Here is an 18941-nt window from a genome sequence, read left to right on the forward strand (position 1 = left end):
CTAGGACAAAAAGGTATTTAGCATTTACCCTGGGGTTCATTATTCAGTCTGCAACTGCTAGCCAGAGATTCCCTTCAGGGTGGATTCTCTCGGGAACAAGCACAAGCTTTTGGGGTCTCCAATCTACAAACTATTTCTAAACTTGGGGTTCATCATACCTCACTAAGCCACAAGTTTGGGAACTCTAGATTCCATGTCGACAGGGGCTAGGTTGCAAAGGACTTTAGAAGCCTAGGATTGCTTATATTTTATCCCAGAAGCAATAGGAAGCCAATGTATTTCATTGAGTAGAGAAATGACTTGGACTTGTCCTAATGGAAAAATCACTTTGACAGCAGCAGGAAGGGTGAATTAGATCGGAAACTTTTTCATAAAATAAGCTAAGTAAGTTTAGTGAAAAGAATGGTGAAGTTGAAGTCAGGGGAACCAGGATCAACTGTGCTACCTATCTCTTTGACTTTCTACATGTCATAATTCCTGAGCTAATTTTACAGAAATATCTGGTAGTGTGTTCTTTGCCCATCAGGAGTAGGTGCTTAATATATGGCTGTTGAATTAAACCTTATTGTATCTCTTCGGTGTTAGGTCACAGACAAAAAGTTTATGTATGGGCTTTATTCATCCATAAGGGAACGATTTAGGTTCAAATGTGGTACAGCTTAGCAACAGAAAGAACTGCTCTGGAGGCAGGTCACAACAGGAAGACAGACGGAGGAGAAGGGAGGAGGAAGAGAAAGAAGAGGAGGAAGAGGGAGAGAGATGGAGGGTAGGGGAAAAGAAGGCTTAGAGAATACGGCGTCTGACTCAGGTAACCGCCCGTGGGTGGGACCCACACAGACAGAAAAGAAAGCAGATCTTTGGGATAAGTGGTATTTATCTCACCAAGCAGAGTGCAGAAGTTCAGATTTGCTCCACCTCATGACAATTCCCTTGAACAGATGAGGAAACTGAGGCACAGATTATTACCTAAATTTTCATATTTGTAGAGGAATTCAATAGGAGAAGGTGGGGTGGAACTGCAAGGGATTAAGTCCCATCTGTTTTAGGAAACACCAGAAAAGTTGGCCTAATTATACCTAAAATAAAAAACGAAGGGGAGGCAGTCCCAGTTGCTCTCCGGGGGTGCAGCTCCCCTGGCCGGTTCCCCAGCCCTGGGGCAGTGCAGGTCTCTTTGCTCTTTGCTCCTCCCCCTTCACTCCCCCCTTCTCCGAAGGCGGGTCGCTCCGCCCCCTTCCCCGCCCTTCCCCCTGGGTGCGTGAGCTTCCAGCGCCTGCACAGCGGGATCGAGAGAGCCTGAGAGCAGGAACCCTAGCCGCAGGAGCAGCAGCTATAGCAATAGCAGCAGCAGCAGCAGAGGCTGTGCAGGCTCAGGCTGAGCCCGCAGCAGACGGACCTTTACTGTCCGGCCGCGCTTGAGCAGGGACCTCTCGCCAGCTCGGAACCCGGGCGGAGGAGGAGGAAAAGGAGGAGAAGGCAGCTGCCGCTTGCAGGCGGCCCGCAGCGAGTGCCACCCCCAACCCCGTGAGGGCAGCGAGAGGCCGCGCCATGGTGAAGGTGGCATTTAACTCGGCTCTGGCCCAGAAGGAGGCCAAGAAGGAGGAGCCCAAGAGCGGCGAGGAGGCGCTCATCATCCCTCCGGACGCCGTCAGTGTAGACTGCAAGGTCCGAGCGCTGGGCTGGGCTGGGGAGAGGTTGGGGGGGGGGGGTTGAATGGTCGGTGCTGGGAGTGAGGTGGCGGTTGTGGGGCGCCCCGAAGGGATCCCAGGGAGAATCACTGGGAAGTGGTGGTGGGGGGCGATCTAGATCAAGTTGCAAGGTTCACTGTCCGACTGGGATCCCTGGATGAAGTGGGGGTAAGGCGAGGAAGAAGGGGAGCCACCGTGAGCTACTTTCCAGGGAAACCTAACACTTCCCTCCCCCTCCCCCCCCCCCCTTTCTCCTCCGATTGCCCCCTTTCTCCTTCAGCCCAGGCCGGCTCCTTTGTAAGGAAGTGCGTGTGCGGGGAGGGGGGTGGGGGTGGCGAGCTCTTTACTTAGCACGGGCTGCTTGGGGACGGACTGGAGGCTAGGGAGATTAAAAGCTTAGTTCCCGCTTCGTTCGCTGTCTTTGGTACTGTTGGGGCGGGGTGTAGGGCCCGGGCCGCCCCGCTGCAGCCGCTGGGTGCACCTGGGGGCTTAGCCTCGGACCAACCGAGGAACGTGCAAAACAAAAACAACACTCCCCACTCCACTACCACCCCCCAGCCGAGTTTGTCCCTTCCTTCCCCTTTATAAATAAATCCTAAAATGGCTGACATCAGAACTAGCCTAAACCCTGGGTTTCTTTTTCTACTTTCGTTTTGGAGCCGAACAGTACTTGGATTGAGTCCAGCAAGCTGTAAGCCTCTTAAAAAAAAAAAAAAAAAAGCATTTTCTTCCTTATCCTCCTTTCGGTCTCTACACCACCCCCCCCCCCCGCCCATCCTTATTGGCAGCTGAACTTAATGGTGGGGGTGGAGAGGGGAAGGCGGGGCGGGCTAGTTGGCTGGAATGAGTTGTTAATTTTATAATTAAAACAATATCATTCCTGCCAAAGGTCAGCAATTGTTGTGAAGCTGTTAGTGGAAACTGGCCATAGGTTTTGTTTTTTCCAATAAATTTAGAAGTCTATGAATAGCACTCAACACTAGGTGAAACTAAGATTTTTGCAGCCCCCTTCATCTCCAATTTTTAAAAATAGACAATCATGTTTATCGTAATCTACTTTAAAATAAATATCATAGAGCGGTTATCTGGATCTCTGTTTCCATTGAGTAATTATTTTCCCCACTGAAGGTATTTGCGAAGCATTTGTTTTGTGGTACTTGTCGCAGAAGTTAAAATAACAGTACGAGAAATGCAATAACCTTTTCCTGGAGTTTCTTATATTTTTGCAGCTTAACAAAAGAAACACCAGCAGAAGGTTATTGCATTTCAACTTGTGTTATTTTAACTTCTGTGACGAGTATATTTTTGCAACTAGTAGACCTTGTTTTAAGTTATTTCTGCCAATGTTTTAAAAGAAATTTGCTGTGGAATACTTTTCCTTTCCAATTATATAACTTATAATTTATTAAAAAAAGTTCACACACTGTTTTAACTCATAAAAGAAGCCTAATTATTGTGTGCCACTTATGAATGCTGCTAGTTGTTTTTCGAGGCTTTGTCCATTTCTAACAATTAAAATTGAAATGAGGTAACAGGTCTTTGCCAGTTACTTTGAAGTATTGGAATAACTTGATGACCCCTAGCTCAGAATGTTGTTGAGGGGATTCTTGCATTGACTTAGAATAGATGGAATTCTAAGGTCCTATCCAATAAGATTCTTTGCTTACCAAATATACCATCACAACTTCGAGATATAATATTAATTTCAACTTGGCCTCTACTTTTTTGTTGTATATTTATGGAAGTCTTAAGAGATTTTTAAAAAAAGCTTCAAAAGTTAATTTTGATATGGATTGTCTTATTTTGAAATGGAAACAGCCTATTCCCTAAATGGATTAAGAGGTAGCTCAGTTGATGTTGCTTTCCCTGAATCCTATGCAGTCCTAAAATAACTGTACTTAGGATAGATCTAATATATTGTCATTTCAGTGGTAGATTATCCGAACATTTGTTTTTATCTAATATTCATTAGGGCCCCCCCAGTTCTAAATATTAGACACCATAGTACAATATAGCAAAAAATATCATCTGAAAGTAGAAAACAACCATCATCACAAGACTGTGTCTATAACTGACTCCTCCCCTTTTAAAAGAAAAAAAAAGAAATCTAGAGAAAGAAATTGGGTGACGTCATTGGGGGGAGTGAAACCTTACTTGTCTCTGGACCTGAATCTTCTGGGAGAATTTGAAAATCTTTGGGCTAAAATCAGATTTTTGTTGGCTAGAAAGTCTTAAAATCAGCTTGTGATAATTTTCTCCTAATTTCTGGAATGGTGAACTTGCTAGGAAAACTTCAGAAGTTCTCCTAATTTCACCTTCAGATTTGACATTGTAGGCACTGATTAAAAGGAACAATACATAACTCTGTGACCTTTTAACCCTTTTTTATTTTCTAAAAGCAACACATCACACAAAAATACCAGGACTGAGCAGTAAAGGCCAAAGTCCTGCTTTGGTAACTAAGGCAGTAATCAGTGAATTGGCAGATACAGATGACTAACTCCTTTTGCAGCTCCTTACTGAAAGGAGCCTTTTCTTTAGTTTGTGACAAAATATTGCTCTGCTTTAAGAGTGGGATCTTTCTAATCAGTCATTTACATGTAAATTAAAACCTTATTTCAGGGTGTATTTTTGTGAAAGAATTTCTGAACCTTAAAAGCTTGGACAATAACTGAAATCAGTATTTCCTTGAAGATTTTTTTCTGGTTCCATGATAATGACTGCTTTCAAGCCATTTAGTATGTTTCTGCAGCTGGTTTCTCAAGATAAAAACACATAATCGCTCTGTTGTATGTTTGCTCCTTCCCTTAACCCTCTTGAGAAGATTAGATTGGATCATTTGGGGCCCAAACCCCTTAGGAACAAGTGACCATAGTACCATTTAGTGCATTAGAGTGACCACTCCTTTTACTTTGGTAAATACTTTCCCATCTTCTCTGCTTTGCTTCCCACCTCCTGCTGTTTTTTTTTTTTTTTCACTACCTTTTAGCCCCACCGGCTATCTCTAGCAGGTTGGAGACTTATGATTAATTTATGTTTAATCCCTTTGACTGTTCTCCATTGCCTGTTATTAAATCATCTTGTCCCTTATTGACTGATTTGCTGCTTCCATGGATTATTGTGAATAATTGTCTTTACATCTTTGTCTTATATTCTCTCTGTTGGCCAGTCCCTTAGAAGGAAAAGGGGGAGATAATTATAGAAATTAGAAAATATAAAGGATATCACAAGCCTTTCAAATAGAAAGAATACATATCCTCTTAAATTGGAAACTCTTTTCCTGCATGTTAGGTTGTAGCCAGCTTTCCTCTTAACTCTGGAAAATAGGTGTGCCATGCATTTGTAAATACAAAAAACAAGTCATCTCTAGCACTACGTTATATAATTACATTTGGCAGACATTCCTCCCTTTAAAAAAAAATTCAAATAAAAGCATCAAATACTTCCTCACTTCTCAAACTTTAACTTATAATCTCCTTCATTGTTAAGTTTAGCTCTAAAGGGAAGATGGGCACCTCTGTGACTCTGGGCAAAATCCTTTCACCTTTACCATCTTCAATTTCCTCTCTCTGTAAAATTAGGGGACTGTACATCCCGTGAGGTTGCTTCTAACTTTAAAACTTATGTGAAGAATAACTATTTCTTAGTAGTTACAGCATTTGGCAAATTTTTCCACCTCTTCATGCCTAGGGGATTTGTGAAATCCTACTTTCCCATTATTCTATTTTATCTTAAGAATTATACTATCATTTTGGGGTTTGGCTTTCTTTTCCACCCTCCCCATAAGACAACTAGGTGACTCAGCGGATAGAGTGCTAGATAGCTTGACCTGGAGTCAGGAAATTGTTAGTTCAAATGTGACTGTATGATCATGGGCAAATCACTTAACTTCTGCCTGCCTCAGTTTCCTCATCTGTAAAACAGGGATAATAATAGCACCTATCTCTTGGGGTGTGGTTATGAGGATCAAATGAAATAATATTTGTAAAACTCTTTTGCAAACCTTATAGCCTTCTATAAATGTCAACTATTATATTATTAACAATTGGAGGCATTTGGGAGAGAGACTTCAGGGGCTTGGAAATGGTGCAGTTTGAACTGAAAGAGGGCAACTTCTTGCTTTGGTCTTCTCAAAGTTGTGTCCTTTTCAATATTGCTTTGACTCATACCTTTTCTCTTGACCAGACACCCATCAAATATATTGTTGTTGACAGTGTTTCTGCTCATTGATTGCAGCATTGAGGGAAAATTCCACTTTGTCACTGTAGGTCCAGTTTACATGGCCAAAAGTATTCTCTGAGGCCATTTCACAGCTAGAGTTTGTACCTTAATTGAGCTTCCCTGAGTTAATGATTATTCACTTGTTCTATCCATTTATGATGTCTAGGGTTCCAGACTTGGTGGGTTTTTGTTTTGTTTTTTAATATAGAAACAATCTTAGAGGTTTTGAACTGAGGTTGTAAAATTTAAAGATTATTTGATATTAAATTAGTGTCCAAGGAAAATTTTAAACTTGGTGGGATTTTTGGCATAGAAACCATCTTAAGTTTTATAAAATAGGGTTATTTAATTTATTATTAATATTAAATTGAGGTATGCGGACATTTTTTTTTCCAGGACAGTTTTATTATTTGATGGTACCTATGCCTCTTGGAACCCTTATCTCTTTAAGGCTCAGCTCATATGCCACCTCCCCAAGCACTTTTCTTCTCTTTATCTCAATGAATATTCTAGTCCTCCTGCCCTCCCCACCCTATTATTTTGTATTTAGGATCTTGGGATTATAGATTTAGAGCTGATAAGGATCTCAGAACTCATGATGCCCAGCTTCTTCATTTTATAGATGAGGGTACTACAATGTTTATCTTGTATTTGTTGTTTCCTCCCAATAGGCTGTCAGCTCCTTTATGGTTATTTATGTTTTTTTTTTTCCATTTAATATCTCTGGAGCCTAGGGGATAACTTTGCCAGATTTTATACAGAGTAGGTGTTTTAAAAATAAACTGAATTGAGTACACATAGCATTCCCTTTTAGTTACAGTATTTATTAAAAAGAAACTTTATTTTTTAATTTTATTTTAACTGTTGTCTTTTTTTTTACTATTTGCTTCTGGATATATCATTTCCTCATTGCTTACCTAGCAAGCTGCCCTCCACGTCTAAGGAAGGTTTTTGTGTGTGTGTGTGTTTTTTTTTTTTAAAGAAGGCAAAAAGCAGTTCAACAAAACCAAGCAGGCTCTCAGGTCTGACTGTCGCTCTTGAGTTCACCACTTCTAGTGAAGGAGGATGATACATTTTATCACCTTAACTCCAGGGCTAGCTTAATCATTATATTTTTAAAGAAGCAACATAGTATAGACCTCAAGCTGGAAGGGACCTTAGAAATCACTTATTCGGATGCCTCTATTTTCCAGATAAAACTGATTTGCCCAAGGTTATACAGATAGGAACAGTAGCGGGCAGGACGAACCCAAGCCCTTTGACCCAAGATTAAAATGCAGTCTCCCATACTATGTCGCCATCATATACGTGATTCATGACATTATCAAGCTGTAGAGAAGGGGCCAGAAAGAAGTCATCCTGTCCAAGACTTATCAATTCAACCTCTTATACTTACTGAGAATATAATTTAAAAAACAAAAAACTTGTAGCAGGTTCTGCAAAGAACCAGATAGGCTTCAGCTGATTTCTTGTTCAGTGGACTTGATTTGACCATCCCCAGTATCCAAATGAAAGTGTTTTTGTACAACGAATTTCCTTCTTTGTGAAGGGAATATTGCATATACTGTACAATCTATGTGCTGGTTAGTCTTGATATACTTTTTTCTTCTGTTTTTGCCACAAAGAATAGATTGCTCTGTGGGTGGGAGGAAAGAGATATTATTCAGAAACATAGGATTGCAAGACTTAGAAACATTTAGCTTTTGCACTCAAGAAACTTGGGAAGATTTATAGGAAATTGTCTGGCTTTTGTTTTGTTTTTATTCCCATTTTTTTGTACTAATGAAATGCTTTTACCAAAAGGAGGTGACCAGAGGAGATAAGTGTATCCTGTTTGTCTTTTAGGACTTTGTGAACAATTGCTATTTGAAAACTAATTTTACTAGCATTTGTGTCCTTCAGTAGATACTTGTTTTTGAAATGAAAGTCTTTTAAAATGAAGTCTGTTCTGGTAGTTCTTGTGTTATCTCTCATCTTACTGAGTGAATAAAAACCTTGGAAAATAAGTATATGCTGTTAAAATTCTTTTAAAAGCGTTAAGAATCAACTAATGGTGGTTTTGCATATGCTTAAATATTCCTAAATTGAACAATGTATTTTTTATGAGATATTCTGTTCTCACTCTCGTAGCAGAGGTATAGTTTTGGTTTTCACCAAGTACTTTCTATTCAATAATCCTGGTAATTGGTTGGCAGCAAGATAGTTTTGCAACATAAAACTTAAACAGAGAGCTATTTCTGGATGCAACTGATTTTTTTGATGGTGGGAAAATGGTTATTGAATTATAATTTATACCACAGATTTATAAATACTTCACTTTTCTTGTGAATGATCTTGGGAATTTATTTCTATCTAAAATTATGATTTGTGAAGGACTTTGTACTTCAGTGTGTATATAAGCAGATTTATTGTTATGATAACAAATATTTGTAAACATAATTAGATCTTATTGTTTTAAAGTATTTTAAGATTTCCTTTAAAAAAAAAACCTTGGCTGACATAAGGATAAACTACTGAAACCTTTAGTTTTCATATTCTCTTTTTTGATTAATGTTATTCCATCTCCCTGTACTAAAAAGACTAAAAAAATCAAGAAGTCAGTTGAAATATAGAATGGTAGGCCCATAAGAAATTACATGAATCCCTAGGGTTTAAAAAGAAAAGGCAACTTGGTCCAGAAAAATGTATATTAATTCTGTCCTCCTTTAGCTCTGCATTTCTTATCTTCATCTTCAACAGCTAGCTTCTCTTTGCAATATTTCATTTCTACTGGCTTGTCTTTTAGCTTTTATCATTTCCTTAATGGAAAGTCAGGAAGGCTTGGTTTCAGGACTGCCCTAGCTCTAAACCCTCTATCCTCCTATTCTGCTACTTAGCTTTGTCACCTAGGGGAAAGTCATTCACTGTCTCTGGGCCTCAGCTTCTTCATCTGTAAAATGAGACCAGGTAAAAGTTGAACTTTATACTTGTAATATACACAACAACCAGATAAAAATCTAAAGGTATCAATAAAATTACAGGTCGTATCATTTCCTTTCTTAAAGCTGAGGAAACCAAGAGATTCAGTGACCTGCTCATGGTTTACATACCTAAGTGTTGGCAGGATTTGATTCCAGAATTCTCCTCACTCTCTAGCACTCTATATTGCCATTTCGCCTTTAATCTCCAAATTTGCTTCCAGCCCTAACATTCCATGAGTCTGAGTTTATTCTCCCAATTCCAGTACTGGGATCTGTAGCATTTTAAAGCCTGCCAAGGTATTGGGCTAACAGCCCAGTGAGCTTCAGCTACGAACATGACAGGCTTAGGCCAAATGATATCTTGTCTTCTTTTTTGCCTTTAATTTTAATTTATTTTTAATATTCATTAAAAAATTTTTGGTACTCTACCTTCTTGCCTCTTCAAAGCAAATGATATATCAATTATGCATGTGAAGTCATTCAAAACCTATTTCCTTATTAGCCATGTTGCAAAAAAAAGCCCCCAAATAGCAAGAAAAATAAAGTGAAAAAGATGCTTCAATTTGCACTGATCCCACATTTCTCTCTCTAGAGGTAAGTAGCATTTTTCATCAGGGATCCTTTAGAATTGTCTTGGATCATTGACTTGATCATAGTAGCTAAGTTTTACCACTGATCATTGTTACAGTATTGTTGTTACTGCATGCATTGTTTTTCTGGTTCTGTTTACTTTGCATCACTTCATATAAGTCTCTTCAGGTTTTTCTGAGACCACTTTTTTCATCCTTTCTTATATCACAATGAAATTCCATCACAATCACATAACTTGTTTAACCATTCCCCAATTAATGGGCATTCCTTCAGGTCCTAATCCTTTGCCACCAACACACACACACACACAGAGCTCCTCTAAATATTTTTGTACATATGAGTTTGCCACCAACACACACACACACACACACACACACAAAGAGCTCCTCTAAATATTTTTGTACATGTAAGTTCTTTTCCTATAGGGTAGTCCTTTTTCTATAGCCCAGAAACTTTAAACAGAGAGAGAGATCCTCCTAGATTTTATTTAGAATTGAGGAAAATCTTAGGTCTTTTAGAATCTGTCAACAAAGATTGACATCTGTCACATTCATCAATGCTCTTTTGGGGATTATATGAATATATCCTCTCCCTAATTCTTCTTCTGGTTTTAATTCAGTTCCTTTTTAAGTAACTGGAATGGTACTAGTGATATTTGACACAGCTCCAGTGCCAAGGAGTTCATGTGTGCCAGGAAAACCCTTCATACGCAGTGATACAATTCCAGTTGATAACATAGATCTTGCCAGGCCTCTTAGATGAGATTGGGACCTCTAGAGTTTGTCATAAGAAGTTAGTGAAATTTAGGATTAGAATTTTAACTCCCTAATTTTACAGACCAGAAAATTGAGGCCTAAAGAAATAAAGTCTTAATCCAGAATCCCATGAGTAGCAAGTAGCTGAGCTCTTTGATTATGAAGACTTATTTTTACTTAAAATAGATCCAATCAGATATAATGATGAATTTCCAAAATAAAACTATAAAACATTTTTATGTGATGGAATAGAAATTTACTCTAACTCATCTCTTGAATGCCAGTTCACACAATTTCAACAGTTTATTAACTCAAAAAAGGAAACTCTGATTCATTCAAATAATCAGTCTCTTCTTGATTCCCTGTGTGTTGCTGTTAATGTTAACACCAAAGCTTTTGACTTAGTGATCACTGTTACTCCTTACTTTTTTGACTTTGCTCTCTTACTTGGGGATCATTGTAACATAAAACATTTTGAAGAACATTCATTTTGCTTTTAGATTTATTTTGTAGCATGATGTGGTAGAAAGAGCTCTGATCTTGAAATCATAGAACCCAAGTCAGAAACCAAACTGCAAATCCCTAAACTTTGTTGAGCCTCAATTTCTACCTCTTTCAAATGAGGCTGTTGAACTAAATGACCTCTAAGATTCCTTTAATTTTAGTTTTTTCCTTATGGTCCATTGAACTTTCAGGATGATCAGGTGATGATACATTATGGGATGCATTTGTTGTGATTGATTTTAGACTAACAAACCCACTTTGTAGTCATGGAATCAATTTCTGCAAATATATGGTTTCATTTCCTGAATGTACACATTATATATGACCTACAGTGTCAGCAAAGTGGATGGGTATTTGTTGCAAATGCTCCCCTCCTCTCACCATGGAATTCTTTGGATTGTTTCAAATTCATATGGTCTGACTCAGATTTTTTTTAAACCAACAACAAAGTCTGATGGCTGAGAGTGGAAAACCGAATTGCCCAGGATAACACACTTTAGAAGAAAACTCACATCTTATTCTCCATTCCAGCATTATTTCCATTAGAAAATGGAAAACCCATGCCAAAAAATGTGTTTGCCTTTTTTTTTCCATTGAATACCAAGGCCTGTTTAATAATTAACATTTGCCCTTTTTTGTCATCATTCATATTTGGTTGGCAGTTGTATTGGACTCAAAAAGAAGCAGTGAAGCTCTGTTATTAAAAAATAGGGTAATTTTGTTTGTTTGGAGCTGGCTATATATCTATATACACATACATGTTATTAATATGTAATTTATACACAATTATTTAAATTACATATAATATGTCTTTTATAATTATATGCAAAATTGTGCATGTGTGTGTCCAGCATATAGCATAGCTGCCTGATATATAAGTAGAAACTTAATGAATGCTTTTTGACTTATTATTGTCATATGATCTAAATACTAATATAGCATAGGTAGCCCAGTGTGCCATTTATCATTCCCTTTCTGATCAAACTGGTTCTCTAGGTTTATGTATGTAATTTCAAATTTATCCCCCAAAAGGGATAAATTAAGGAGTTGTTAATTCCTTTGCAAGAGAATTCACCAAAGAATTAGTTTGACTTTTTAGAAACAGATCCATTGTGTAAAAGGAGAAGCATTGCTCCTTTATCCCAGCAGATGGCCCATCGAAACAGTTCTTTGTTGATCTGTTTATAACAAATTTTATACAATGAATAATTCTGTACAAGTGTTTTCTTTGGGCCCTGTCCATGTAATAGATGAGCCAAGGTTTTGCTCTCCATTCCAGTAGCAGTTTCTCCAAGCCTTCCCACCTAAATTCTCCAAGTCTTCTATCTATTGTAATAAAAAATACCAAAAGATCCAGGAAGTTAGGAAAGAGAAGGCTAGAATAAGGGTGTGGTTTTTTGTTTGTGTGTTTGTTTATTGACCATTGACTGTGGACCAAGAAAATAGTCTTTGTTTTCTTCTGTTCAAAGCATCTTTTTCACTAAAGACAGTGTCTGTCCTGTTTTGATTCTGGATTCCAAAGCCTAGAAATACATTATACCTGATTTAACAATTTCATTGCCACTGGTCAGTCCAGTGACTGACTGACATTCAGAAATGAATGGGGGGAGGGGGGCGGGGGCAGCTGGGTGACTCAGTGGATTGAGAACCAGGCCTAGCTAAGGGAGGTCCTAGGTTCAAATCTGGCCTCAGACACTTCTCAGCTGTGTGACCCTGGGCAAGTCACTTAACCCCCATTGCCTAGCCCTTACCACTCTTCTGCCTTAGAATCAATATGATTCTAAGACAGAAGGTAAAAGAGAAAGGGAGAGAGGGAGATAGACTACACTGGGCCTCAAAAGATTTCCCTGGTCTACAAAGGTTTGGATCTCTAAGGTCCATTCTGCCTCTAAATTCCTTCATATCCAAATGGCCTAGATTTGAATCCCAATCACTTCTTTTACTTTCTAGTTGAGCAAAATTAAGCTTCAGGAAGTTCCCTACTTGAAATACGATCATCATAATGCCTATACTAATTGGTCAAGGTTATTATGATGACATTATGTGACCAAGTAAGATTTTCTCCCAACTCCTTACTCAATGATTAACACATTTCCACCCAACTACCCACTCCATTCCAGTGATTCTGAATGCCCTGTTGCTTTTCTCCATCCTCTGACCACTCATTATTCCCACCCACCTTAGTCCAACCAAACCTCCCACTCTGAAGCTACCCAACCCTATCACCGTATTCTCTGTAATTCCTGCTCCATAACTAACAAACCGGATTACATTTTGAAGCTTTTGTACCCTGGCTCTTTTAACACAGCTCCCCTTCCCTTTCTATCATTGGTTCTACTTTAATTCATATTGCCAGACTCCCTGGAATTGTCGGGGGGGGGGGGGGAGGGAGGGGGGATTAGATTGTTTCTTGCTCCCCATTGCCATTGCCCTGGTTTTCTTCCTATCACTATAACTCAGGAACTTTTCCTCCTCAGATTCATTTAATACATTTTTATTGGATAGAGTGCTGGAATCTGAAAGAGCCCTAATCTGGCTTCAGACCCTTATTAACTGTGTGGCCTGGGCAAGTCACTTGACCTCTGTTTACACCTCAGTTTCTTTATCTGTAAATGGAGCTAGAGAAGGAAATGGCACACCGCTCCAGTATCTGCCCAAAAAACAAACACAAAAAACCACCAAATGGAGTCATGGAGAGTTGGGCATGACTAACATGATTGAACAACAACATGATTCTGGTACCTATTGTCTGCTGACTTCCCTGGCACATTCTCCTTCCTTTTTCAAAGGAACAATGCCTAGATCACAGTCTATTCTCNTATCATTGGTTCTACTTTAATTCATATTGCCAGACTCCCTGGAATTGGCGGGGGGGGGGGGGGAGGGAGGGGGGATTAGATTGTTTCTTGCTCCCCATTGCCATTGCCCTGGTTTTCTTCCTATCACTATAACTCAGGAACTTTTCCTCCTCAGATTCATTTAATACATTTTTATTGGATAGAGTGCTGGAATCTGAAAGAGCCCTAATCTGGCTTCAGACCCTTATTAACTGTGTGGCCTGGGCAAGTCACTTGACCTCTGTTTACACCTCAGTTTCTTTATCTGTAAATGGAGCTAGAGAAGGAAATGGCACACCGCTCCAGTATCTGCCCAAAAAACAAACACAAAAAACCACCAAATGGAGTCATGGAGAGTTGGGCATGACTAACATGATTGAACAACAACATGATTCTGGTACCTATTGTCTGCTGACTTCCCTGGCACATTCTCCTTCCTTTTTCAAAGGAACAATGCCTAGATCACAGTCTATTCTCCCCTACTCCTGCCCTCCTACTAGGGGACTTCCACTTACTACATATGATACTTCCCCCCCCAATACTTTCCTTTACCTTCCTTACTTCCTGTGACTTACCCTCTCCACTTGTATTGATTCTAAGTCAGAAGAAGGTAGGGGTTAAAAAAAAAGAGTAAATGATTGGTCTAGGGACACATAAGTAGAAGCAAGTATCTGAAGAAGGATTTGAACTCAGGTCTTCCTGATTCCAGTGTTGGCCGATTTGTTATAATGGCATTTTGATCTATATCGTTTTGGGCGTTTTATTTATTTAAAAATCTTACCTCCCACTTTAAAATCAATACACTTAGCTGCCTCTGGATTTCTTTTTAAATGAATGGCTGCCACTTGAGGGCAAGCATCATTTTATTTGATTTGGAGTTTTTTGTCCCCCAAACCCAGCTTAGTACCTTGTCTCTGGCAGGTGCCTAATTGAATGCAATTTCTGTCTTCTGTACCCTTCTCTTCCCCACCCCCCTTTTTTTGGCCTTCATCACTTAACCCAGATTTTCTTCTGAGTTAATGCTTTTGAGGACAAATAACTTTCATACTACTGAGTTAATATGTAATAAAACAGTATTCCAATGTTAAGGGTCCTCTCACAGAACAGAGGCAGGGCTCTCCATTGCCTTCTGATCGCTTGTCCTCTGCCATAAGCAAATTACTTATTCCCTTTCCAGAAGATTAGCTAAGGAAAAATAAACTTCAAGGAACCTAAAATACCTACAATTTGTAGAAGACTATATTATACCCCAGAAGCTTCAGGAATGGTCTTGTCTTAAACTTTATAATATTTTTGAAGAAATGAAATTTTATGGCTCTTAACTACATGCAAAACCCTTGCAAGTCTAATTTGAATAGATGGCATTTGTAATGGCAGTACTATTTCTATACAAACATGTAAAATCCTTAATTCAGTAGTGAAGCAGGTGGTTCTAGGTGGGATTCATCTGTTTCAGCTTTTCACATATGCAGAGTTTGTTGAAAAGCTCTAAATGAGTGCCTATTCTTGGTTAATGGCTGCTTTTTAAAATGCATACTTAGGTAAAAAAGAATCAGTCAACTTTTAACTTCACCTCTTTCTCAAATACAATTTTCATAAGATTGTTCCTGTGACTTAATGGCTTACATAAGGAATCACAAATACTATATAATAATTTTCTTTGTTATATAAGGAGAGATGATTTATTTTTCATTTTTTAAAATAATCTAAATTCATGGGTATTCAATAATGTTAAGATCGAGGAACATAATAGTAAACTAACTTGTTCTGTCAGAATGTCCATCTCTGAAAGTCATAATTAAGGCTTGTGATAATTGATTAACAATTTAGACTGGTTTGATTTTTCATCCAAAATAGTGAGTAAGCATTTATTAAGTTTTAACTATGTGCAAGGCACTATGCTAAACCCTCAGGATGCAAATAAAAGAAAGTCCCTGCCGTTTAGGAGGATTGGGAGGAATTCTCTACCATTTCTTTCAGAGGACCCTGAGGTAAAGAAGAGTATATTGAGGAAATGTGATTGCCAAGGTTCCTTTTGGCATAATAGAGTCCAAAGTAGAGTGAAGCTGGATGGGAAATGAAAAGGTGACTGCCTTGGGCACTCTCAAACAGTATTAATGTTTATCTTTATGCCAACAGTATAAAAATATTCATTTGGGAGATGGCCTTCCAAGATTGTCATTTCTTTTGTACCATCCTTGAAAAGGATATGTTTTGGAAACTTTTCTTGGAGAAACTTTTCATAAACTTCATATTTGCCTGGTAATAACAGAAAATGCACATTATTGCTCTATCTGGTTACTTTAAAATGAAAAATGTACATTGCTAGGAGTTAAGGCAGAGCAAAGCTTTTAATGTTGAAAGTAATTTCTTAGAAAATCTAGCCTTCCTGTTACTAAGATGTCCAAGAAGAGAAAAGTGATGTACTAGCATGGTGTAACATAAGCTCTTTATACCTGCCAATTGGGGAATTCTTTCAGTGCTTATCTCCCTGTATTTGGAAATTTGCCATCAAAAGCCAAGAGTAGGCCTTCAATATAGCTCTTACCTTTAAATCTTCAAATACAGACATAGAATCAAATTTACATTCCATTACCTTCAAGAGTATATACTCCTTAGTTCTCATAAAAAATAGTAGTAGTGACAAATGTGGCCATGGCTATTAGCCTAAGGAACGTGCAGTATCAGAAAAAGATTTATAGCCTAATTTCATTGAGTCCTGACCTAATTTTCTATACTAGAAATACTGTCCAGAACTAGAAACCTCAACACTTGTGCTAATTTGAATGATGCATAATAATGTGTTGGAATTTATAGACTTTCTTGATTTAGTTTTAAAATGTTTTAAAATCACTGGTTTTTCTGTATGCTGTCTTTATAATAAAGTTAAGTTTTCTTTTATTCTACTGTTTTTCTTTGAAAAGGGAATTTAAAAGATAATTTTTTTTACCTTGAGAATATAAACTTTCCAGTAACATTTTAACCTTGTTTGCTTTTATTCTATAAAGGTAATTTGGTTTAATGAATAGAGTAGACACTGAAGGCTGGAGGATCAATCAGCATTTGAGCTTCATCTTTGGCAAATACTAGCAGTTTGTCCCTGAACAAGTACTATAGGACAGCAGTACCTCAAACTTTCTGGTCTCTGAAATCCTTTACACTATTAAAAATTGTTAAGAATCCCTAATTTGTGTGTGTGAGTTATATTTATTGATAGAAATGAAAATCTCTTAGTATTAGCAAAATAGTTTTGACTTCCAGGCATCATTCCCAGATCATATTTGGGAAGATTATAAATGACAAAGAAGGCATCACCTACACTGGTACAAGTAGTTTCCTCATTTGGGAATTCCCTCAACTAATAATGATAGTTATGGTCCCTAACCTCATCTTTTTTTTTTTTCTTAAATGGTGATTAATTCAGTAACTTTGATGTTAAGTTAACATTTTCCAATATTCATAAAGTTGTGATAAAAAGCCCTGGTGTAACTATTAAAGGTCAGTGTTGTCTGAAAGCTAGTAAGTACAGAAAGTCAATGGTCTCTGTGAAGGATGGAGCTTATTTTATAGAAGGAGAGAGGAAGGGGGGTGGATTATTAGCTATTAGTTCATTTATTTCATTTACGTCCTTCTGTGAACCCATTTAGGGTTTTCTTGGCAAAGATACTGGAATGATTTGCCATTTTCTTCTCCAGCTCATTTGACAGATGAGGAAACTGAGGCAAACAGGATTAAATAACTTGCCCCAAGTCACTCAGCCTAGTAGGTATCTTAGGTTGGATTTGAACTTAAGTCTTCCTGACTTCAGGCCTGATTTTCCATCCACCACACTACATAACTGCCTTGCTATTATCACATTTATTTTGTCATTGTAAATTATTTTGTAGCAATCTTCCCCAGAAAGATCAAATAAAGACATTTTAAATTCATATATAAGCTCAAGAATATTAAAAAATTTGCACATTTCTTTGGATTCTTTGGACTGTATGTCATCAATAGTCAGTGAACGGTTTATTAAATCCCTATTTCCTGTACACTGTGCTAAACACTTGGGATACAAGTAGAAAAAAAGAGAGATAGCCCCTGTCCTCAAGGAATTTACAATTTCTCAGATGAAGACAGAAAACAAAAAGTAACCTGAAGGGAGGAATAAGAATAGTAGAAAAGTTTGAGAAATCTTAAAGTAGTACAACAGGGGAAAATGAAATATCTGTTCTTAGCCCCCTCCTTAAAAAGGAGGTTTTGGAGTTTATGGCTCTGTACTCCAATCATAAATTCAGGGAGGATAGTGATAAAGTGTGAGTACCAAGGCTGCTTGCATCTTGCACAATTTATGAAGTTGTTCCTTCCATGTGATTTGTGTGTCAAAATTTAACATTCAACCAAATTCAACACTAGCTTGTGTGTTATTAATAATACAAGTCCTGGGGGCAGCTGGGTGACTCAGAGAGTTGAGAGCCAGGCCTAAACGTGGAAGATCCTGGGTTCAAATCTAGCCTCAGACTTTCTAGCTATATGACCCAGGCAAATCACTTAAACCCCATTGCCTAGCCCTTACTGCTCTTGTGTCTTGGAACTAAGTATAGTATTAATTTCTAAGACAAAAGGTAAGGGTTTTAAAAATAATAATACAAGTATTTTTAATTTCCTCAATTTCACCTTGACTTTAGAAGAAGTCAAGTAAACAGAGTTGGTGTCTCAGTTGAATACCATTGGTATTCCTTCATCTAGCTGAACTGGAAAGACGGCTTCCATGGAATTAAAACTTTCTGATCTGGAAGGAACCTCAGATTACCTAGCTCAATGCCCTCCCCTAGCCCCTCACCTTTTTCACAGATAAGGAAGATGAGACCCTGAGAGGTTAAGTGATTTATCTTAGCTCCATAGTTAACTGCAACTAGAACCCAGGTGCCCTGACCTCGAAGCATGACACCATGCTGATATGGGGGCCAGGATGAAAAAAGTATGTGTCGGGGAAGTGTTGAGTTAGTTAATCTGATGAGGTTCCTTCTCTCTGCCTCTGTCTGTCTCTTAGTAGTACAAGTGTACAATTTGAGAGAGTGGAAAGCCACTTAACCAAACAAGAACTCAATTAATGAATAGTGATTTCACTAATCTACATTGACTGTCCTCCCACAAGAGAACTGTTCAACAGTTCAAATAAGAAAATTTTTGAGTGTTCTCTGTATTGAGAATATTGTATTAGGTGACCCTGATATGTTAGGTACATAGAGGAAAAACAATACATCAATTTTATTGAATGTATCAGGAAAAGGGGAAGAAGTACATTTGTACAAAGTATTCATAGTTGCTTTATTTGTAACAGAAGTTAGATTATTAAGTTGCTATAAAAAGTGATAAATATGAATACCATGAATTATGCAAAAA

The 18941-nt window shown here is 38.1% G+C and overlaps 1 protein-coding gene across 2 annotated transcripts in view; it reads left to right on the forward strand.

Annotated features, from left to right (window-relative positions):
* The first annotated feature begins 1291 nt into the window (after window positions 1-1291).
* The window catches only part of ITM2B (integral membrane protein 2B), a 35300-nt gene continuing 17650 nt past the window's right edge, over window positions 1292-18941 (forward strand). Inside the window, exon 1 of one of the 2 annotated variants that reach the window (XM_044668230.1) lies at window positions 1292-1662. In XM_044668230.1, coding sequence (XP_044524165.1) covers window positions 1546-1662 — 117 coding nt within the window. In that variant the 5' untranslated portion in view covers window positions 1292-1545. The remainder of the gene's footprint in view (window positions 1663-18941) is intronic. The other variant, XM_044668229.1, reaches the window with a different exon arrangement.

Source organism: Gracilinanus agilis, chromosome 3, assembly GCF_016433145.1.
Source record: "Gracilinanus agilis isolate LMUSP501 chromosome 3, AgileGrace, whole genome shotgun sequence".
In the NCBI taxonomy this organism is placed as follows: domain Eukaryota; kingdom Metazoa; phylum Chordata; class Mammalia; order Didelphimorphia; family Didelphidae; genus Gracilinanus; species Gracilinanus agilis.